General features: G+C 39.8%; 1 protein-coding gene across 1 annotated transcript in view; it reads right to left on the bottom strand.

Annotated features, from left to right (window-relative positions):
- Nucleotides 1-24,211, bottom strand: part of PAFAH1B1 (platelet activating factor acetylhydrolase 1b regulatory subunit 1) — a 30,120-nt gene extending 5,909 nt beyond the window's left edge. The window contains exons 1-6 of the mRNA XM_065418163.1: nucleotides 24,135-24,211; nucleotides 19,441-19,525; nucleotides 9,017-9,091; nucleotides 7,448-7,654; nucleotides 4,455-4,623; nucleotides 388-490 (exon numbers count right to left, since the gene is read on the bottom strand). Coding sequence (XP_065274235.1) covers nucleotides 388-490; nucleotides 4,455-4,623; nucleotides 7,448-7,654; nucleotides 9,017-9,091; nucleotides 19,441-19,525; nucleotides 24,135-24,166 — 671 coding nt within the window. The 5' untranslated portion in view covers nucleotides 24,167-24,211. The remainder of the gene's footprint in view (nucleotides 1-387; nucleotides 491-4,454; nucleotides 4,624-7,447; nucleotides 7,655-9,016; nucleotides 9,092-19,440; nucleotides 19,526-24,134) is intronic.
- Nucleotides 24,212-24,415: the final 204 nt, after the last annotated feature.

Raw genomic sequence — 24,415 nt, 5'->3', positions numbered from 1 at the left:
GAGAAGGGAGAAGCGAAGACTTATGGGAGGGTGTTACATACTGAGGAATGACAGTACAAAGATGGGAAGAGGCTTTTGTCCACACCAAGAATGGCACACCTCTCTGGTAGCTATAAAGGTACAGTCATTGTGGCTCAAAACTATATAGTAATCTATTGATTATATTTCTGTAGTAGACCACAAGCTCACAAGGAAGGGAATCAATATGTGGTTACTGGATCTTTGGGGCCCAGTCACTTAGGAAAAATCCTTTAGCAGCCAGTCTCAAGGCACAGAAGCCAAAGGGTATGTTTTGATGACATTCAAGCTATATATGGTACACTTCTTACAAAGGGTACACAGTGTTTCCTTTCGGTATGGATGCTTTTTAACCAGAACTATACTTACCCTGTTTGAACTTCCCACATTTTGATGGTTTTATCCCTTGAGGCAGAGACTATGTGATCTCCGTTGGGCATGATGGCTACTGAAGAAACATTATGATCATGACCTAAAAACAAATCAAGCTTGTATTAAGAGGTGCTCTGACACATAGTATTACAATGCATAAGCAATCCAATGTTCAATTCTTTGGAGAAATTAAACTACGACGTACTACACATTTTATGGGAGAATCTTAATACCCATCTTAATCTTAATACGGAAGCTTATGGGGGTATTTTATGAGCTAAGTAATATTTCAATGCATCTGCACTAGCATGTCAAGTGTTTCTGTGTGGCAATGTTTGGGCATTAAAATATTAGCCTCACTCCCTTTTGCAATTACTTTTACATACTTTTACATACATGGTGTGCATTACAGGGTAACCACTGTTTACAATAAATTCTGCAAATATGACACAGCAACACCATGTCTCTCCTCCTATTATCTAGTGACTTAAGGAATGGGATCAGGATGGGTCAGAAAAAAATCAGTTCTGGTCCTTGCTCTTCCAGATTCACGGTGACCTTGGATATGTAGTTTCACCACTTGGCTTCATTTATCCCATCTATAAGAGAGGATACTACCATCCATCCCAAGGGTGTTGAGGATTAATGAACGTGTTTTGGGTCAAGAGATAATATTTCAAACATCTGAATAAAAGCGTTAATGAATGGAAAGCATTAGTAAATTTTGCTGAAATAATTTTAACACAAATCTCATCTACAAAAAGTGTGTGTATTGTTTTGACAAGTCCAATAAAAATTTTTTTGACCATATCAACAATTATATTTGTCCATTCATGTAGAGGTTCTTAAACATTTAAGATAAATGCAAAATAACTTAAAAAAAATACTGCCTCCAGTTAAGATGTTGGGGCAGAAGTTAATATTTCTAAAGCTTTGGGTACAATGATTTGAATAATCTCAGGGCAACAGTTTAAGAGTATTAATTTAAGCAACCTCCTGTGTAAATATGAAATTCTAGTATTCCCCAAAAATTAGGTTACTAACAAGGAGGTTTTAGTGGTATGCAAGACATTATGCATTTACCAGATATCTATGAATAAAACAGGAAGACTCACTGAAAAAAGTAAATCTTGCAGAATTTAAACTCCCACTAAAAAAAAATTAACCATTTCAGTAGATATCAAAAGAGTCAGAGGAATGCTAGTTTTTAGCAGATTTTCTGTACTTCATACTGCTCCATCAAAGTGATATCCATTTCAATGGTCATTTTAAAAAAGGAAAAAGGAAAAAAGTTCAAACAATGAAATTATGAAGTATGGAGTGAAGCCATTTCACCCATACCCATGTTAACTGAAAGAACATGGTTTACAAAAAACAAATACCCTATATGCTGGACATATGTACAGAGGTTCTGAAATACTGCAGTAACCAAGGATCATTAGCATAGCAAGGGGGGGAAAAAAAAAAAAAAAAGGCAACACCACAGATGACATGTACTTTCTGTGGCACACTTAAGGTGAATACAGCCCCCATTCACCTACTGCTGAATGACTCAGTGATGCTTAAAGAGCAGCAGATGCTTCACTGAAGACTCTGGGCACGAGAACATAAGAACGGTCATACTGGGTCAGACCAAAGGTTCATCTAGCCCAGTATCCGGTCTTCCGACAGTGGCCAATGCCAAGTGCCCCAGAGGGAATGAACAGAACAGGTAATCATCAAGTGATCCATCCCCCGTCGCCCATTCCCAGCTTCTGGCAAACAGAGGCTAGGGAAAACATTCCTGCCTAATAGTCAATGATGGACCTATCCTCCATGAACTTATTTAGTTCTTTTTTAGTTATAGTCTTGGCCTTCACAACATCCTCTGGCAAGGCGTTCCACAGGTTGACTATGCGTTGTGTGAAAAAAATACTTCAGTTTGTTTTAAACTTGCTGCCTATTAATTTCATTTGGTGACCCCTAGTTCTCGTATCCCTCCTTACTCGTCTTTTTTCCAAGCTGAAAAGTCCCAGTCTTATTAATCTCTCCTCACATGGCAGCCGTTCCATACCCCTAATCATTTTTGTTGCCCTTTTCCGAACCTTTTCCAATTCCAATACATCTTTTTTGGGATGGGGTGACCACATCTGCACACAGTATTCAAGATGTGGGCGTACCATGGATTTATATAGAGGCAATATGATATTTTTTCATCTTATTATCTATCCCTTTCTTAATGATTCCCAACATCCTGTTCGCTTTTTTGACTGCCGCTGCACACTGAGTAGATGTTTTCAGAGAACTATCTACAATGACTCCAACATCTCTTTCTTGAATGGTAACAGCTAATAGACCCCATCATTTTATATGTTCAGTTGGGATTATGTTTTCCAATGTGCATTACTTTGCATTTATCAACATTGAATTTCATCTACCATTTTGTTGCAGTCACTCAGATTTGAGAGATCCTTTGTAGCTCTTGGCAATCTGCCTGGGACTTAACTATCTTGAGTAGTTTTGTATATCTGCAAATTTTGCCACCTCACTGTTTACCCCTTTTTCCAGATCATTTATGAATATGTTAAATAGGACTGGGCCCAGTATAGACCCCTGGGGGGACACCACTATTTACCTCTCCATTCTGAAAACGGATAATTTATTCCTAACCTTTGTTTCCTATCTTTTAACCAGTTACCAATCCATGAGAGGACCTTCCCTCTTATCCCATGACTGTTTACTTAAGAACCTTTGGTGAGGGACCTTGTCAAAGGCTTTCTGAAAATCTAAATAAGTTATATCCACTGGATTCCCCCTTGTCCACATGCTTGTTGGCCCCTTCAAAGAATTCCAGTAGATTGGTGAGGCACGATTTCCCTTTACAAAAACCATGTTGACTCTTCCCCTAATTATGATCATCTGTGTGTCTGAATTTTGTTCTTTACTATAGTTTCAACCAGTTTGCTCTGTACTGAAGTCAGGCTTACCAGCCTGTAATTGTTGGGATCACCTCTGGAGCCCTTTTTAAAGACAGCAGGTGGGCAGTTAATTCTCTCTCTTCTCTTGTTATTTAGTAGACTTTTCAATACAAACTTTGTTTCTTTAAAAAAAGATTATCAAATCCTGCTGATCACTCATTTCTAATACAAATTAACTATATCACAAAACAATTATCTTGAGATGATGCAGCGGCATATGAATACTTTTGTTCAGAACTTTCTGAAGACTACAGGGGTGGCCTTCATATTCTCCATCCCACACCCACAACCCATCACCTCCACCATGTGCCTTTGTAACCTTGAATTCGGTGAGCCTGGAGGTTTTTCACTTTCCTCTGCACCATGGGGCACAGATCACTTAGTTTAAACCCATATGTAAAGAGTGAATTCTCTGTAACTTGAAGTCTTTAAATCATGATTTGAGGACTTCAGTAACTTAGCCAGAGGTTAGGGATCTATTACAGGAGTGGGTGGGTGAGGTTCTGTGGCCTGCAGTGTGCAGGAGGATCATGATGGTCCCTTCTGAGCCATGCTATGGCTCCTGAAATTCTGACAGATTGGGAATGTGTTCATCCAACATTGTACAAGGAACCCACAATTTACATACACAATTTATAGACCAAGAGCGGGAAGCATGTTAATTCAAAACAAGAAAATGTGGAACAAGAGATTCCCATAAAAGGTAGATTCAATATACCAAGCAAAATAGCAAAAACCACTTTTATTCTTCCCACATGTACCTCGCTATGTTTTATACCCCCATTCTCTTGTGGGATGGTCCCATTTTCTATTGAACTCTGGACACAGCAAGTACTAAAGCCATCCATCTGCTGTTTCACTGAAACCACCACTACAGATATTTTATTTCCAGTATAGTCTCACACACAGCAGATTAGAGTTGCATTTTCAATTAGCGATGGGACATAATACACAGTTATGTACAAGGCACTCCAAAGGTTAAAGAGAACTCTTTTTGGTATTCTGATTATATATCCGTTCTCACACCAGCAGTTTTCTGGATCAACAAAATAAAAAAAAAAAATTGATTTCTCTTCATCTTATAGATCACTAAGTCAGTCTCCTTACCATGCATGGTTCTGATGCAATCAAAGCCCTGGAAATCCCATAGTTTAATGGTCATATCAGCAGAACAGGAGGCCAAGAGTTTGCCACTGTGGTCAAAAGATATATCCTGCACAGAGTCTGTATGTCCCTTAAGGGTTCGTTCAAAATCGCCTGTCTCATAATCCCACACCTGACAAGTGAACAGAAAATTCGTTAACACCAGCTTATCACTCTTCATGTTCTTCAGCTTTACATTTGCACCCCACAGGCTAGTCTGGCACCTTGTTCAATAATTAACTTGAGCAGGAGACAAAGGAAGACTATCCTAGAAAAGCCAAGCAGTGGAGGAAAATAAGATGTGCTGTATTTATATGGTTTAGTTACTTTTAAGTTAATTATATTTAAAGAATAGGTGCACTTCCCAGATTTCAAAATAAATTAATGTAAATGGTCTCCTCTACAATGTGAATAGGAAAAGAGTTTGCTGCATCCCTGAAAAGTCTTGATACAATTTACCTTTTAAAAAAAAAAAAAAAAAAGATCACGCAAGCGAGTAAAATTTTAATTAGGTAGAAGAATATATATTATTAATATTATATATATGCATGCATGCAGAGCCCTCTTCTCCTCTTCCACCCGTTTCCCACCCACTTCCACAAACCCTTTCCAGTGTTCTTCCCTTACAACCTACCCCTTTCTAAGCATCAGTGTGCCGCTAGTAATTATGTGATGCTAAAGAGCCATATGGTCAACACTCCCTACTGGAAAACAGTATATGAACTCTGCAATATGCAGCATTTCGGTCAGGTTAGGGAAGAAGATCTGAGGTCACTTCCAAAATTTAATATTAAGTAAATAGACTCTTGCATCAGCCAGGACACTAGTCAATAGAAATATGAAACACATTTGTGGTAAATATGGAGCTAATTAAGAGGTGAAAATGAAGTATTCACACTATTACTTGCCAATACTCTAATAATTAACCATGAACACAAACCTACTTCACTCTAAAAGAAACAAGCTACTACAGATGTTAATTTCTTTAATGCCATTGGCCTCATCACAATCCAACTGAGGATTAACTAAATTAAGAGTTTCACTTTAACATTTAGAAGCATGAAAACATCTGTGATTCTAAAATCATTAGCCTTATTTAATACTGCAAATAAAATGAGAGGTGATTCTGGTCACAGCTATTGTAAGGATTCATTTCTGATGTGATCTGGTTTCTAAGATGGCAACGCATAATTAAAATAGCCATGGTTTATGCTGGACCTACAAAATGTATGGTTTGTAATCTGTCTAGCTCATCACCATCACTTCAGCATTACTCGATGTGTTAACAAGTGATAATGCCTGTTTAGAAAAATGACAGATGGTACTAAATAGTTTGAATTAAAAGAACAGCACCCACCAGATAAATTTCTTCTAATAGAAGAGAGTGAAGGATACAGAAGAGTTTATGAAAAAAACTTTCCAGTAACATTTAACAAAGGCATGTAAGAATGCCACTAAACAGTTTTAGCTGACCTTGTTAGAGAAATAATTCCCTCCCCCCACAGGAACGGCATGCCTTAGAGCCTGGAATTGTAGGCTCTGCTAGAAGACGGGACCTTTTTTTTTTTTTTTGGGGGGGGGGGGGGGGGGAAGAGAAAGGAGATGATGCGCTGATATAGTGGTAATAAGCTAAATGAAACAGTAACAAGTACACCTACCACTACCTATCTACCAGACTAATTAATTATTACAGAGGGACAGACACTATGCTGTTCTGACTCACTGCCTAAGGTGGTTCAAAGGAACCGAGTGGCAGTTGGGGGTCGTTGTGCACTTTATGCCCGGGGGGAGGAGTGTCGTGAGGGCATGCAGGGTGCATATACAACCCCTGCAGATACTGCTGGTGAAAATGTTCTAAACTCCTGTGCTGGGGCAAATGGACACCATAAGTAGAAATCTACACATGCAATAACTCGAAGAATGACATTATAATTGATTAAAAGTTGATGCAAAATGATTTCAATTTAATCTTCGTTGTATCCTCCATCACGACTGGTTGCTCAATATTTCCTTATAATATTTGTTACCCAAACTCTTGAAGTCAGTATGACACTTTCAACCATTTCCAAAGCAGCATCAGCTCCATGGTAGTTTTCATGCAAGCATAAATTTGAATTAATCCCCAAGCAAATGCTCAAGGAGAAGGTCCTCACAGACTGTAGCCAAGTGGAAGTACTCGTTTTCATTCCATGAATAAATCAGTTACACAAATATGTCTTTATAATTAGGACACTAAATGGACAAAGCACATGGCTACCACAAGAGTCCCCTATGGGTGGATTAACATCTGCAACAAGGGCTAGAAAGATCTTAATAAAAATCATATTAGAAGTACTGGAAGACTGAACCTGTTTACACACACACACACACTTCCCAAGAATGTTTTTAGGAGACTATTTTGAAAACCAGCATCAACTGGTGGCTGAGTATTACATAAGTAGAAGATATCAATCCTTTACACTAAAAAGTAGTAGGGGAGGGAGAGAGGGAACATTAAAGTTTGGTGTTTATTTAAAATTTTAGCCTGCAAAGAAGTCATTCTTTGATGAATCTTCTGAGATAGTCTTTTCTCTCTCTTTCTCAACATCTCATTACTCTTAACCCAATCAAACACTTCTATAGTCCACATCAACTGCCTTAATCTTTGGCTACTCTCCTTCCACAAGAGTGTTTATCCTTTAATCTTCTGCCCAGTCCCTAAATCCATACTTGTGGTCTCAACAGCTTTCAAATATTTCTTCTGACCCAAGAGAAACCTCCAAAGACGACTTGAAGGCATCAGACTAAAATCTGCTGAATAGCACCACACAACAGACTATGATCTCTTAAATTATAAGGGGACTATGAAAGTACGTAAATCTTGGATCAGGATTGCATGTGTGTAGGTGGCATATATCCCTCATTATCTCAAACTGATTTGCTTAGCCCATCGTATAACTGTCTATAGAAGCATTTACCTTTATTGTGGCATCCTCTGAAGCAGAGACCATAACACTGAAAACTGGGTGGAAAATTACTCGCGTGACAGGACTCCTATGTCCACTCAATGCATACTTCTCTGGAGGACGAGGGATCCATTCTTTAGGGTCTCGTTTCTGACCAAGAGGTCCACCTGATGTGAATTCTTCCTTTGCTTCATTTAGCTTAGATTCTAATTCCATCACCTGAGAGTTATGGGGTTTAAAAAAAGATCAATTGTTTCTACAATCTTCTACAGCAAGATTTAGCTAATCTGCCCTGGTCATTAACAAAACTAAAATTTCCAAATGGCTTTGGATCTAGAATATTTTGCTTCTCTCTTAGGTGGAGAGCAAGTTACTGACCTCCAGTAGCTCTGACCATCCCTAAAATACAATGGAACAAGTTTCATTGGGGAGGGATAGCTCAGTGGTTTGAGCATTGGCCTGCTAAACCCAGGGTTGTGAGTTCAATCCTCGAGGGGGCCACTTGGGGATCTGGGGCAAAATCAGTACTTGGTCCTGCTAGTGAAGGCAGGGGGCTGGACTCGATGACCTTTCAAGGTCCCTTCCAGTTCTAGGAGATGGGATATCTCCATTAATTTCAAAAGAGTCTGAGTAATACTTGATTTGAACCCAAAATTTTCCCCAGAGCTTTTATGTGACAAGGGGACTAATATGCAAAGTCATTTAGATCTACCATACTGGAAAGTTCACTACTTCAAACTGGTTGAAAGTAACTTTTCAAGTTACTGAATTTTGTGAACAGTCTTTTGGCAAAAGGTAATTTTGTCAGAGGTAATTTTACTACTAAAATGCTTACACACCCCAAGGACCACTGGTCAAAGACAATTTTGGGATTTACATATCAAGTGTGTATACAGGATATCCAAGGGCAAAAAAAATATTAAAAGCTCAGTAAAATCCTGCAACGTTTACCACTACATTTGGTAGCCTCTGCTGTTAACATGCTATGATTTTTGATACTTTTAATACACTATATACCTATGGATGCTCTATTAAGCACATACAGTTTTGTATTGTGTTTGTATCAGAGTAAGAGCCACTTACTCTAATGCATCAGAACTAAAGGCTTCACTGCAAAGGAGGAGATAAAGAGGACTAGCAGCAGAGCTTTTGCCTTCTTCCCTGCTAAGGAAGCTTTTTGGGGACAACTACTCAGCCTTTGCATTTCCAAAAAGCCTTGGGGCACTCTTTCCTTCTCACCATCTTCACAAAGTGCAACAGAAATCCATGAGATGAAGCAAAGAGTCAGGTATCAGAGAAGTCACTATAGAAGAAGAGTTAATATTTTTGCTGGAGATGAAGTGGATAGTAGAAAACACATTTCAAGGCTAAATATTCTGCTTGTTGGATACTGTTACCTTCCCTGTTCTGCCCTCCAAAAATACTTTTAGGAGAACATTTAATAAGCCCACACTTCCTTTGAATGCATATAACAGTTTCTCTTCAATTTCAGTCCACCGAATACCGTTAATAATTTGCTTTAAAAACTGATTACTCATTGTAAAATTGTATAATATGAAAAACTCAAATCCCCCACTTTACCTTCTTTTGTAATCTTATAACGGATGTCCATTTTTTCTCCAAAAGTCCAGCATACTTCTTATCTAGCTCTTCATTCTGAAACAGTAATTCAAGAAGTTGTTATAATGTACTTGTTAAGAGACAAGCCAAAGCAAGCCATAATGTTTTCAAGAATGTCTAAACATTCAAATTAAGTAATTTGTGGGAGGAAAGAAGAGGAATCAGTTGATTTTTAATCAACTTAATTCAGTCACCATATGGACATCTTGATTTTTAATTAATGTATTTATTTTTAAAGACTAATAGCATAAATACTTTGGCAATCTACTTTGGTTACAAAGTAACAGTGATGTTTAGCCAAAGATTTTCTGTGAATCAAATCCACAAACCCAAAGTCTCAGGTCATCCACATTATTTTATTCTGGCCATTAAAACCCCCCACTATTTCTAGGACTCATGAGAGCCTCTCAAATGAGTATTACTACTGGGGGAATTCTGTATCACTGAGTGCGCACAGAATTCATGTCCCCCGCAGATTTTTTTGCTTCCCTGCAGATGATGGGGAAGCAAAAGGAAGCTGCAAGAACAGTCATGCATCGTTTCAGGTGCTTGGAGCAGCTGGCGGAGAGGTAAATCACTGCGGGGTGAGCCTGGCTCCTACCCTGCACTAAACCCTGTAGTCCCAGCTGGGCTGGGGGAAGACGAGACTTCCTATTCCCCTGCAAGGGAGCAGCCGGGGCTGGGACTGGAGATGGGGCGCCTGGTCAGCCTCTCACCCCACACCTGGATCCCCCCCACACTAAACCGCTTCATACTTGGATCCTGCCAGCCCGAACCTGCTTGCCCCACACCTTGGATCGGGGCAAGGGTTGGGCACGCGTGAGAGATTCCGTCCGTCTCACTATCTTGGTGCGCCTGGCGTGGAGGCGAAGGGCCCCTGGATGTTTCTGTGCGGACTCTCAGCTAAGTCTGTGTTGGGGGATGGTGGGCACTGCAGGATCTCACACCTCCATGCAGCCAGTGGCCTGTGCTCCCCACTGCATCAGGATCCCCCACTGCCATGCTAGAGCCTCCACATTTATTTATTGACAAAATATGCAAAATTTTTATTTTTTGGCACAGAATTCCCTCGGGAGTAGAGTATACAATGAATAGCTGAGAAAACCCTACTTGCAATTTGTCTGATTATCTTTCCCACCAACCCCCATAAATTAGAAAAGGAACGATAGGAAGGGATGTGTTGATTGTGTGGACTGGAGAGTAAGTGTGACCTGGTGATAATTAGGTTTTTGTAGTTACCTAACCTTTTGATCAATCAAAAACTGATGGACCTGTATGTACAACAACGAAGGAAATATGCTACCATTATGTTTGCACGCATAATCAGCTAACTTAAGACATCTGCTGCACTGCTTAAAAATTTACAAGCAGCTGCCAGAAGGCAGGCGTGCATATATAGGCTATGGTGGTTTCTTCTTATTTTTAGCTGATGAATACAACCCCATCTTTGTTGAAAGGCCTTCACATCATACCAATCATGGGGTTCGAGCCAAATAGTGATGGGAATAATTTTAGGCATTTCAATAATCTCTCAAACTATATGGCTAAAGCAGAAATAAAGATTTAAATCCTCTCTCTATTTCACTATGTCTAAAAAGTTATTTCAAGGCCCTTTAAAGGCAATTTTAAGTCTTTGTAGTGTTCACAGTGGCTCATAAGTGTTCCTTCTCTCAAAACAGGAATACACTGGTAACACTGATTTAAAGGTTTCTAAAGATCTTAGTAGTGTAAGAACATTGCTACATCTGAGGCCTCCTTGAGATTCATCCCAAGGGCTGGATGTGCTCATAGACATGTAGGTCAGGAAGGGACTGACAGGTCATCCAGTTCAGTCCTCTGTACTGAGGCAGGACTAAGTGTTATCTAGAGTTTAGACCATTCCTGACAAGTATTTGTCTAGCCTATTCTTAAAACCTCCAATGGCAGATTCCACAATGTCTCTAAGTCATTTGTTCCAGTTCTTAGCTACCCTTACAGTTAGTAAGTTCTCTATTGTGTAACCTAAATCTCCCTTGCTGCAATTTAAGCAGATTACTTCTTGCCCTCTTCATTTGGGGGATTCTACCTTACTCTCTAAAAAAAATAAACACAAAACAAAAGAAAACCCCACGGATGATAACTACTGGGCTCAGAAATGGACCTTTCCTCTTCCCATTTCTCTTCTCCAACTCTAGGCTTTTCCCTGCATAGTGAACCCTTCTCCAACCTCTCCTCAGAGAAAAGAATCTGAGATTGAAGTGTAAAGTTTCATTATGTCTGCTGCACCTAGATGAAAAGCCCTCATTTCCTGTAGTATCCCAGATGTTGAGTTTTCTAAATCCTTGACCTTACCCAATAAGTTCAGAAAGGATAACAGCTTCCGGTCTCAAATCATGCTTCCAGAGGCCACTACAGTTTGATCCCTGAAAGCTTTGCCCACTATGAGAAATCCAGCTTTTGGCAAGACACATACTCCTTGTTCCTTTCTTTTGATAATACAAATACACAGTTGCCAGAGTGTCCATCCTAATTGGGAAGGGTTTGTCTCACTTGCTGGTGAACTGATCTTAAGGCTCTATTTCATCTGGATGTATCTAGGAAGACATGTATCATACCCCATCATGCAGCCTGACAGCTGTGGTGATGGTTTGACCTTGGGGAGTTTGCAAAGGCTATCCCTACAAGATGACAACTAGAGACTCCTATCATCTCTGAAACAATCTTATGAAGGTTGATGATGACACTCAAACCCTTGGAATTCCAATAGCTTTTGCGTTTGATGTCTAGAGAGTGTGTTCTTGTCCAGTGCATTAGTTCTGTGTAGTCAAGCTGCAGACGCTGAAGTGCTAACCTCAACTTGAGTATTCTGGGACAGTGACTTGACAGGCCACAAAAATGGCTATCGATACAGAGACAGAACTGGGTGCTGAACAAAGGGTCAGTGATGGAGCTGTTGCTGAGCTGAAGTTAGCTTGCTGTAACTAATTAAGAATCGCTAAGAATTCGGTACTGCTTTTCTAGATGCAAGGGATGGGGGTCAGACAAGCCAGTTGTCCAAACAGAAGAGGGAGAACTTATGACAGGCTACCTACTAATACAAGCCCTTTGGAAGAGAGCAGATATCAGCCCGAAGGGGGGAGGGGGAGGATGGGAACAAAAGTAAACTAGGGAGAAACTTGACAGGAAACAGGAGTGTGGAGGTATGTACTTTAACTATGCAGACATTCATAGAAGTTTCTAGGTTCCACTGCTCCAATTATGGAGTTAATGCTTGCCATCTTATAGTTTGTAAGGATATGTCTTCACTACCCGCCGGATCAGCGGGTAGTAATCGATCCCCGAACACGCTCCCCGTCGACTCCGGAACTCCACTAGAGCGAGAGGCGGTAGCAGAGTCGACGGGGGAGCTGTGGCTGTCGATCCTGCGCCGTGAGGACCTGAGGTAAATCGATCTAAGATACTTCGACTTCAGCTACGCTATTCACGTAGCTGAAGTTGCGTATCTTAGATCGATTCCCCCCACCTCCCCCCCAGTGTAGACCAGCCCTAAGTGATGAAAGTTCAAATCTAAATACATGTCCCCTAACATTAGGAAAATGCAGCAGCAAATATGCTGCAGAATCTGGAAGAGTTTTGTGGACTGCTCTGATGCTGATGAGCTGGCCAGCTGCTATCAGATAAGTCTTCTCCTAATGGACAAAATGTTCCCGGAGGGGTGGGGAAAGAGAATCTAATTACACACAATAACTAGTTGAAGGCGGAAAATGCAGTTTGTTACTGATGAAAGCTAACAAGCCTTCCCCCTTTTAAAAACTCCAATGAAGACTGGGTACCAGGTCAAAATCTCATCTGTTCAGTTTGCCACAGGATGGGTTTTAACTTGATCCCTTAGGAGCTGCAAGACCTACAGACAGAAACCTGAAATCAGCCATATGTTCTATATCCTTGCTGGTATCTACATCAGGAAGAAGGAAAGGAGGAGTAAAGTCTGCTATATATAGGTGAGGTAATGTCCCTCCAAAGTCTTGGTCTCCTCACAGGAGCTTATTTCAGTTAAAGGAAGTTACAGTAATACACTATTTGATTCAGAAATCAAGATTTCTATGCCAGAAGCCAAGGCATCCTGTAACTTGCAAAGATACTTGTTAGGAGACAAAAAAGTTACCCGAAACAGAAGTCATTTGATGAATCAAGCCATGGATAAAAAAACAAAACAAAAACAAAACAGTTTAGACTTGGAGGATTCTCTACAAATAGTCCATTCTAGGTCCTGAAGGTGCATCAGAGCAGTATGTTTTGACAAACCTGACTTCATCATTTGGTAACAGGTTATAGTTCTTTTTGAAATTATCACAAGTCTTAGATACTGGGGCATTGCCTGGATGGCAAAGATCTTAAGCGGAGTGATACACAGGATCAATCTTAAGAGCATCTCCCATAAATCATGACAGTCCTTGAAGAGCTTTTTTCATTTGTACATGCCTTTTGGGTTGAGCAGTTCTGGAGTCCAGACATTTCCATAAACTCTTATTTTATTCAATATCAAGATGAAGAAATAATAAATTAATATCCTGTGTCCAATCTTATTCTAAAACCCCAGGATTCTTTATTATTAGATTACGAGAAAATAAGGGTAACCAAAGTTTAAAGGAATCTGTGTGGAATTGTTTTTTGGGTGCAGGAGGGCCATGCCATCAGATAATTCCTTTTCCTCTTCTGACAAATTGGATAACTCTGACCAGTTAGCTCTTTGAAGCCTCACTAGCAGCCAGGAGTACCAAGAATCCCTTTTTTTCCTGCTAAGTTTTCAGAGACAGACTCCATGAGGTTGTTCACTTAATGAGCGCAAGATGCAGGTGGGCAATAGGTGCTTACTACATATGCTTTGATGAACAAGGCCTGGGGCATGGGAGGGGAATAGAAGGTTGAAGCTCTAGAAGCAATAACTATAACAAAGCTTGGATGGTTGAGGATTTTCCCCCAAGCATTTTTCTCCCTTTTAAGGCTCAAGGGCTCAGTCAAGGAGCTCCAACAATGAGCAACTGACCCCACCACTACAGTGGGATAACTATCTTCCCTAGTAAACACCAAGAATATGAGGAAAGGAGGCAAACACACTGAATCCTAATCCTCCCTCTGTGGGAGAGGAGAAGAGCAAGAGCAAGAACCCTGCTTCAAGGAGGGGCAAAAAAGGCAACCAGACAAGGGCATCCTGCCTACATGACAGGTTATGTAGCTTCTGTCTCTGGGTCTTGAGATACCTGGAGCTGGAGGAAGAATAGACTGTGGACAAAGGTGGGGAGAAGCAAGACTTCAGAGTCCAACACCTTGACACCCTGATATTCACCACTGTCAAGTAATTAGCATATGTTCTGTACAAAGTATGCCTTGTGAAGTATCTTTCTAAAAGTCTTGATCTGCTAGACATTAATATCTTGTTGGATTGTATGTGCTATTGTCGTATGTGAAGTTATGAAGTTTAGCTATGTATGTGTTACTGAAACATGTGAGAGGTTGAAAACACCCACAAGCAGCCTTTCAGGTACAACAGTAAAAAGGCCAAACAATGTTAATGGTTTATTGAGGAAATGCACACAAGTACAAGGATTACCCCAGGAACTATGTACAATAGAAACCTCTCAGAGACAGCACTACACAATGGGAACTGTTTGACCCCGGTCACAGCAAAAGAGCTTTCCAGCAAGTGGGAAGAAGATATAAAAGGGGAACAATGACATCATGAGGGGACCTCATTCTCCTTGCAACAACACACTGGGAAACACCTGAGGGGCAAGGACTCAACTGTGGAAAGTGATGGTCCGAGGCTGCCAGCCTGTTATCACTCAGGATGGGAATTTGCTAATTTATATCCTACCTATCTAGAGTATTAAACTCAGTTTGAGGTTTTTGTTTACTTACTAAGGTAACCTGCTTTGATCTTTTTGCTACCCCTTATAATCACTTAAAATCCATCTTGTGTAGTTAAACTTGTTTTTGCTTATTCTGAAGCCAGTTTGTGGAATTCATAACCGGGGGGGGGGGGGGGGGGGGGAGGGAAAGGGCTCAAAAAGCTGTCAAGTATCAGAGGGGTAGCCGTGTTAGTCTGGATCTGTAAAAAGCAACAGAGAGTCCTGTGACACCTTTAAGACTAACAGATGTATTGCAGCATAAGCTCCAATGCATTCACCCACGAAAGCTTATGAATCCAATACATCTGTTAGTCTTAAAGGTGCCACAGGACTCTCTGTTGCTCAAAAAGCTGTGTATATCTTCCTCCACATTGAGGGAGGGGGCAGATTTCATGAGCTTACACTGTACAGATTTCTGTGCAGTGAAAGACAATACAATTTTGGGTTTACACTCCAAAGGGGGTGTGTGCATTTGAGTGCTGGACAATTCCCAAGCTAAGTCTTCCTACACAGAGCTGATCTCAGTGTCTGTGTCTTTCTGCACCTGGGTGTGGCTCTACATGTATGTGTGCTGGAGGAGGCTTGAGGGTCTGGCTCAGCAGGGCAGTGCAAGGGAACACAAACTGGTAGAACCAGCAGGTTCAGTGGTACCCCAGAGAGGGGGCAACCTGTCAGAAAGTTTCTAGACAAATATGCTATCTGGGTCAGGCTCCATGGTGGAGCAGCCTATTACTCCAGCAATGTTTGGGAGAACTTGATTTATTTGCAAAATTTATCAGTATTGGAACCAGAATCAATCCCCAGGTAGGGCTCTGCTTAACTCCTTACCACTCACTGAACCCATTACTGTGTCAGATATTGTTAGTCCTTTTTAGCTGTTTTAAAGTAGTCCCATCTAATTCACATTTTCCTATAAGAAAATTCCTAGGTGCAATTTTAACTAACTTGATTTTCTTGTACCTCCCTTAAGACTATCAAATAACCAGATTGCCTACCATATTTAGGTCTTTTAACCTTGGGGGGGTGGGGAGAGGGGGAAGACACACTTAATTAGGTTGATGGATAAGTTTGATAAGTGAATGTTTTTATGGTTTTCAATTATAAAATGTAGGATATCCCAATTAAAAACTTTTCTACTGATTTGTTACTTAGAACACTGAGTGCAGTTTAGGGAAATCAAGTAAAACCTCAACTGAATATTTTGGAAAATAGGATGAACAATCCAAATTTTAAGAGAAATGCTAATTTACATAGTTTGTTTGCTAGTCCTGAGGGTTATTTTCAGAAATAGGTGGAAAGCACAATTACAAATGTAACCTGCTCATAGTCAACTCAAAACTTCTCCTGATTAATCTTACATATATGAACATAATATTAATTTCACTACAGATTTTCAATCCAAAACAAGGGATATTTGTCCATTTTAGAGTCAGCTCCTAGATGTAAAACAAAGATCAGGGATTTTCTTCATATGGTTTGGAAGTGAGAAAACTGGCAAGTGTTTGGTCAAAAGACATTGCACATATGCAAAAGAAGTTTTTGAATTTGAATATAATCCAGTTTTCAAGTTCCACTGACCAGTTGTTATGGAGACAAGTACCATACAAATGAAACAAAAATGAAAAGACAGGGTTAAATTCACCTGCGCTGTGAATCCCAGTCAATGGAATTACGGTGACAATAAGTTTGGCCCACTATTTCTAATAAGCAGTAAACTGGCTATTCTGTCAAAATAAATTGTTTGGCAGGATTTTTGAGTAACTAAGTTAACACTACTAAAACTTTTCTTCCTTCTACATTACCACCAACTGACTTCTAGCAGTTTCAGGTACTGAAGTAGCTTTATGAGTCCAACCCAGGACATAACAGGAACATTTTCTGGATACTCTCAGTATGATGAACATTGAAAATGGTGACTAACATGGTACAGGCTTTACTGCTCATAGAACATTAACAAAAAGGGCAGGGCTGTTATTGACAGTCTCTGCAGATGCAAACCGTGCATCAAGGTTATTAGCCATTCCAGTTTCAAAAGGACCTTCATAACTTATTCCTCTACGAAATCTTAGATTATGGAGTAAAAAAGTAAGGTATGTGGATAACATGAGAATAATATGATTGCAGATCTGTTATTTTATAGAAATGGTACTTTTAATAAAAGTTTAAATAGACCTTCAAAAAGGTTGATAGATGAAGTATTTGGGTCAGAATGTGCTTAATGTCTTTCCAAAAAATCAATACTAGGAAAAATCAAAGAAGCCATTTTTAAACAAATTGCATATGTTCAACTGTTCAAGAGATGCTTTCACTTGAGGTTTTAAATTATTTATTTTTTAAAAATAAGTCTTTGCGGCCATCAAGTTCAAGATGTCAAATATTAGTAATTTTACTGACATGCAAGATATTCTCAATCTGTAATAACTGACTCGATTTTAGAGGCTAGTATTTAACGGGATGACAGGTGACATGAGCACTTTCAATCAACACGCCCTAGTACTATTACATATCCCTCTACCCCCTGCCTCCCATGACTATACGGAATACAATCAACGATAGAGTGTGAGAGGCACCAAACTGTTTCAGCAACATCTGGAAGGTACTTACAGCTGGAGCAGACACCGGATTTCTTCAGTTTAGTTCAGCAATTAGTATATCCACTACACAAAACATGTTGCACTAGCACATTAATCCTATATAGGTGTTGCTTACTAAGGTTTCAAAACAGAAGGCCCAGAATTCATAAGTCACTTAATAGGAGTTGGTTAGATAAATGCTCTAGACTACAAAAGCCTCCTTTAGTTCTCTGCTTCTATATAATTCCCAGTAAAAAAATAAATTTGGGAGTAAGAGAGGGGACCTTCTAGCAGTTAAATAGACATCAGAAAGCCAGAAAATTTTAAAAGGTTAGAATATATGCATATAAGTACATGTAGCAGTGTTGTCTGTTCAGTCAGCAGGCCTAGTGGTCTGGCCTTCTGCCTCCAGTCTCTTTCAACCCAATGTGTCCTGGACCGAGTCCCAGCTGGGTCAGCTTCCTTGTCGGTAACCCATGGTCCTGTTCATCCCAGGGTTAGGAACAGGGGAATCTGGGCTGGGTAGGAAAAGCGTGGAATAGCCAGGATTAGGCCCACCTCCTGCTCACCTTCCCCTGGGCCACTTCCTACCACACGATGCCTCCGTTTGAGGTGTGGCTGCTATTGGATTAGAGTCCCTTGTTTCAAACCCCTCACAGCCTGGGGCTGATACAGGAGACCCTCTGGTGCTACTGTGTGGTTCTCCTTCCTTCGAGTGATGGCTGGGGAGGGGATTCATACATAGACCTCCTTATTAGGGGCGGCTTCTTCTACTACTGAAGAGCCATGCTCCTCCAGGAAATGCCTTCTCTCCCCCTCTCCTCTGGACTGCTGGAGATCTCTTTACACTGGTCTTTTCCCCAGGAGCATGCTCAACAGTGCCTGTGGGGCAGAGCTTTCCTGGCCCAGTACTGCTCCAGCTCTCTTCCCGTCTCTGCCTTAGTTGCGGGGTCCATAAACCCCTTCCCAGTACAGAAGAGTAGAGGCCAAAAGATTAAAACCCCTTACTGCATTTTTAGAGTGAATACAAAAGGATATTTCTGGACGTATGACAATCCCCGCATTTTCCCCTTATGGCACAAACAATTCATCCTATTTACTTCATGCATTCCGAAAGGTTTCCCCTCGGCTTAAAACTTCCTGCCAAACTTGATATGGACAGGGCTAGTTTTGACAAAGCTAGAGGAGTCAAAAGTGAATCAGTCTTACCACTGTTAAGGTTGAAACTAACAGTCTGTTTCCATAATACTAAATTGGAAAACTGAATAATTTGTACTCCTTCCTCCAGCTGGGACCCTTAAGCATTTTAGGAGGGGCTCTGATTCATCCTATATCTGGAGAAAGTTCAGTATAAGAATTGAGTAACCAAGGAAATGGATTAATTTTTCAGCAGAGTTAAACTAATACAGCCAGGTTCAGATGATCACCATGATCAGAATACTCAAGGAATAATATTATGTGTCTCAGAAAATGAAATGCATTCTCCTGAACATTTACTTTTTTGGTATCAAGAAAAAGTTTATTTTATATTGCTATAGCACCTTTCATCCTGGAGGAACTCAGAGCCCTTTAGGAACTGGATCCCTACAATACCACAGAAAAGCAGGCTGCTCTGGAGTGATGGGTGACAGGCAGGTGGAAAACAGGCCTAAAGAACAATACACCAGTGTCAGGAATAGGGGAGTAAAGGGGGACGAATTTTGCCCAAGAAACTTCATGTTACACAGTTGAGACCATCACAATATAGAGAGAACATTTACTGTGTCTTAAAGCGATTATTGCATTAAGCTTGCGTATGATGTATTGATTTCCACATTGTAAGGGCTAACAGGACTGTTTTAGCAGAAGTAGTGCACTCCACAGAACTTATATAATGTTTTACAGAACAAACGAGCTTTATGAAGAATCTTGTGTTTCAACTCACCACATCTAACTCAGCTTCCTTTTTAAAAACTGAGTAAGCCTCTTCATAGCCATTGGATCGAAGGTAATCTGCTATTGCTCGATTTCTAGACAAAGAAAAAAAGATTTAACAGTAAGACATTCTTATCTTAGCCACAGTTCTGAACAGTACTGAAAAACAAAATACAGAATGCATGCGTACAGGTTTTCAAATTGTAACCAATAAGGTAAACCTTGTTCTTCATTGTATTAAGACAGCATCAGCGAACACGACTAAAACCTTCAAACCAACTTTGAAAGCAAACATGGCATACGAAGTTGTCATGTCAAAATATGACCAGTAAAACAAAAATGCACATTTAGTATGTAGTTTTAAATTCTAGCAAACTTGCTGTGATTAAAAAATTCAGTATTTAATAGATAAATTATGATAAAGGCAGCTCTTGCTCACTAATTTAATACTCATGATCCCTTTAAGTAAGGATGAAAACGCGGGTTAAGTACATAAAAGCCGCAGTGGTTTAAGAGCAGCTTTTGGTTTAGCTCAAGTAGATTTTGGGGAACAATTTTAAGACAAACCTAAATAACCGTGCACACAGGGATTTGCACTGGTTTAACTAGGTTGGTTTAAATTCATATCTTAGGTTAAACAGTGCAATTCTCTCAAGTGAACATGTCCCAAGTTTTAGAATACATTGTATTATTCTGTAAAACTAAGTTTTTAATTGGTAATGTCGGAGAAAAACAGATCTACACAGTAAAGCAGTTCCATTTTTAAATAGTCACTTTTCTGAGTAGACCCACACTTCCCCCCCCCCAAAAAAAAAAAAAAAATTATCCGTTCCCAGGTATGGGCTAATATTCAAAAAGTCTAATCCAGTACTTGTATGTGTGCAGTAACTCAAGCAACAACAGAATGTCCAAGTCCTCAGTTTGTCTCCCACTATTAGGATCTCAGTTTCCTTGAGTGCATACCAATGTGTTACTGTAAAGCAGCTTATACTTCAGATGGCATCTTTTTGTTCACTGAATAACTAAAAGGCACTTAAAATATTCCAAGGCTTTAGACCAATTCCAGTTTTTTTTAATGATAAAACCATAAATCTCACCTCATTTAACTTTAAAAATCTTAAATAAGAAGCCACTTGCAATCTCAACCTCTCCTCATCCTACCACTTCTTGTCAAAGAAGTTCAGGGCCAGAGATAAACCTGGCAATTCTATGGATAATCCAAAATATATACCGAACAGGTTTCTCCACTGAAAAAAGTGTGAAAGCCAATTCCTTTCAAAAGCCACAGATCCAAAAACCTGTTGTCAGAATATTTTCATAGAGAAAAGAATTCAATTATTCAAACTAAAACCAGGTCAGTCAAAGGTTCTCTCATAGCATCCTGCTTTACAGCTTACTAGAGACAACATGTTGTGCAGAGTCCATCATTGATATGAAACCAAACTATAATCACGTGCACGGGACAACACAGTGGAAGTTTTACTCCTTTCAACTAGCACTACTTTACAAAATGACTTATTCGTCAAGAGGGTAATTAAAAATTTTGAGCAGCAATAATAATTTGTGAAATTTACAAAAAAAATTCCTGTTAAGTGCCAGCACTACCACAGAGCTCACCCTTGTATTATCAGACAACCAGGCTGTGTTTTCCAGTCATCTGAGCAGTGAAAAAACCTGAGCAAATACACTTCTGAAGACACATATGAAACATGTGTCCAGTAATAAGGTGCCAACTTTAGGATTATTTGAACAATAAAGGACTGCTTGGTTACATTTAGAAGAGTCAGACAGTTAAGACTCTACAAAAAAATTATCAGTAGTTTGTAAATCAGAAGCCCAGCACTGACTGACAACAGTCATTGTTTCCATGAAGGTTAAGATCTCCTTTTGCCCAATGATATACTGGCTCTTGACTCTCCACTAAGGCAAGTTACTGACATCATCAATATGGTCTCATTGGGGTAGGCTAATAACAGAGAACCTGCAACAGTCGAATGCTATAGGATGATGTACTTAATGAACTGGGAGTGGAATACGCTACACTCCACAGTGCATCACTAAGTGCCACCAACAGTAGCAAGCTCAATTTATTTTGGGAATACAGTAATCTTTGTAATTAAGTTTTACTATCATTATGCTGTGTACCAACATTTATTTCTCACAAAAGTAAAAAAATTGGAGGACTGCACTTATCCAGTAACAAGTCTTTACAAAAACTTTCGAAGGACAAGTGTATGGTACTAATTCCTCGAGCTGAATTAAAGAACTTTCAAAAAACATTTCACATCATTAAGTCTTCTTTAACATGTGGATAATAGTTTATTTCAAAGTGCTCTTTAAGCACGAAATATTATTTCCTTAAGTGAAGCAGCAACCTCTAAAAATACAAATGTTTTACCCCTCACACCTATTAACAGGCCTAAACAAGATTCTTCCAAAAAACAAAGAGGGGCCCCCAAAATACTTCTTACAAGGTTTTCACCTAAAATATCACCATGGAGGACAAGCTTTTTAAAAAGAATCAATGGGATCCTCTCTCTCCTGCTCTCGCGCACACATTTGTCCCCAACACAATAAGGCATGTACCAAAATTTCTTTTAACTGCCTTCCCTTATAAACTACTGGACCGGTAGACATCTCCAAGTCCCTCCCCAACCTCTACCCAGTTAGCTTTCCCCAGTTCCTCGGAATTCCCCATCCCTGCTCATTCTCTAGGATCTTCATCACATCCCCCTCTTCCTGTTATACATTCCTCTTCCCTTATGCATTCATTCTAGACATCAACCCACTGTCTGTATTCAGAGAGAACCATCAACTCCCTTCCAGTATTTCCTACTCCCCATATGCAGAATGAATGGATCGCTGACCTCTCTACTATCTTTTCAGACCATCCCTCCTCTAAAGGAGCCCCAAGTGCCTTATCAACTCCTAATTATCCATGCAGAATGTCTCATTATCCCCACCTTCCTGTTCATATATTTGTTCCTTGAAGTTCTGGCTTCTAGCAACCAAAAGATAATATTTTAATTCTAGAGGTGTTCAGGAAGCCTTTCCTGCCTCACTTATCCCCAGCCCTTTCATAAACAATGCTATAAATATCCACATAACCCTTCATGAAAAAAAATGTAATCGTTCACATGCCATTTTAGTACATCAGGGTTTTGCCTCACTTAAAATTACTTTAATACAATAAAACCTGGAAGAAATGGCATGTGAATACTATTTATGTTTATATTAAGGGGATGTACTGACACTGAGGAGATACCTATGAGGGTGAAACTGAAGCAGAGAGGTGAAGTGACTTGCCCAAGATCAGACAGTAAGACACCAAAAGAGCCTGGATAAGAATGCTAGGGTTCCTGACTCCCAATCTGTTTTAATTCTTTTACCAAGCATTTTATTATTTTATTTTTAACAAGGTAAAATTCCTCCAACTTCTCCCTTCCCTTTTTATAACAGGGGGATAGTTCAGTCCATGCATTCATGAGCCATTTAAGCACTTTAGGCTGTTGTCCATCAACAATTGGGGCATTGTGCTAAACCAAACCAACTCCTGTATGCAACCACCATTTAAAACATCCCATCGTAGTTTTCTGCAAAAGCACACATGCAGAAGAGTATATGCACAGAAGACCATTCATAGTTTATCATGTGACAATTGCCTATCTCCCAAATTGAACTGACACCATATGTCTCGCCTTCTTAAGCTGAACTTTCATTCTACATCCTGTAGGGAGGCAGGAGTAAGCTGCTCCAGTAGTCCCAGAGTCCTGTGCCTCTGGGCTCATAGGAACCCTGCTGACTAGATCCATACCAGGTCAGAATGGTGGTAGCGTGGCAGGAGATGCACCAGCATCTGCCCAAGACACCACCTTCCTTCCCTTTTATTTCCCCCCATTAAAACAAGGAACTTGGAGAGACTTCTGGACTCATTTTGTATTAATTTCTTCATGACTAACACCCCTTCTCTTTCATTGATGGGGGAGAGAGGCTAAGGGTGACAGTGGAAATTGGAAAGTAGGTTATTTATTGTTAACTCCAATAATGAAGCAGAGTGGGTCATGGACAGATTGCAAGAAGGGGATCATTTATTTTATGTCTGGAAACTAGAGACTTAGCAACAATATACCTTTATCATCATTTTACTTGCACTGTACATATATTTCTCATTCCACACACTTGCATATTGTTTTTACTCTATTTACATTGGTCCTGCAGAACTTGTGTGTGCTTGCTAGGCATCACAAACAGAATACAGAGCAAATATTGTAAAACTCTAAACTTCAATATTTTATTCCTATGTACTTTGAACAAACTACATCTAATTTTCAACAAATCATTCCCATGCCAAAAACCAAAACTTCCAGCTTCGGCCTCACACTATAAAAGTTTAAAAAGACTGTTTCAAATAATTGGTTACATTTTCCCTCCTCCAGTCTACCATTCCTGAACTCCTATCCTTAAACACAAGTTTATACCAGCAAGTTCTTTGCTAGTATAACCAAAGTACAGATGTACAGAGATCATTAAAAGGTAATTCACAGAAACTTAACTGAAGTAGAACAAATACGTGAAGAGCCATTTCATTGGAATCAAACTGGAAGAGAAAGATCAGTGTTTCTTTGGAAGGCTGATGAAATAAGAACCAAGTGTAAGCAAAGGTTACTTTTGCTATTTTAAATAAATACTGTAAAAAATACTTACAGTTCGTCTCGTTGCCTCTGTGACAGCACCATGGTGGCTGTGATGTCAGGCTAACGTGATTCAGCTGTGGCTGCCTCTTCAAGATGAAAAAACCTTGTGAATCCTGGATCCAAAATTCAGTCTGCCACAGAGCAGCTTCAACCAAAAGGAAAATGTTTCTCCACACGTGAAATCCAACAGGAAATCTGGAGGCATTCAACAGGGAAGGTTCATTCCATCTAGAAGGGGAAAAAAATACATTTTGCTTTTCAAAAGGTTTATGAAGCCATTTGAAGCTGTTT

Source organism: Emys orbicularis, chromosome 17 (assembly GCF_028017835.1).
Source record: "Emys orbicularis isolate rEmyOrb1 chromosome 17, rEmyOrb1.hap1, whole genome shotgun sequence".
NCBI classification, from domain to species: Eukaryota; Metazoa; Chordata; order Testudines; family Emydidae; genus Emys; species Emys orbicularis.
Note: the sequence above shows the minus strand (reverse complement) of the source record. Positions and strands in the feature narration are given on the sequence as shown.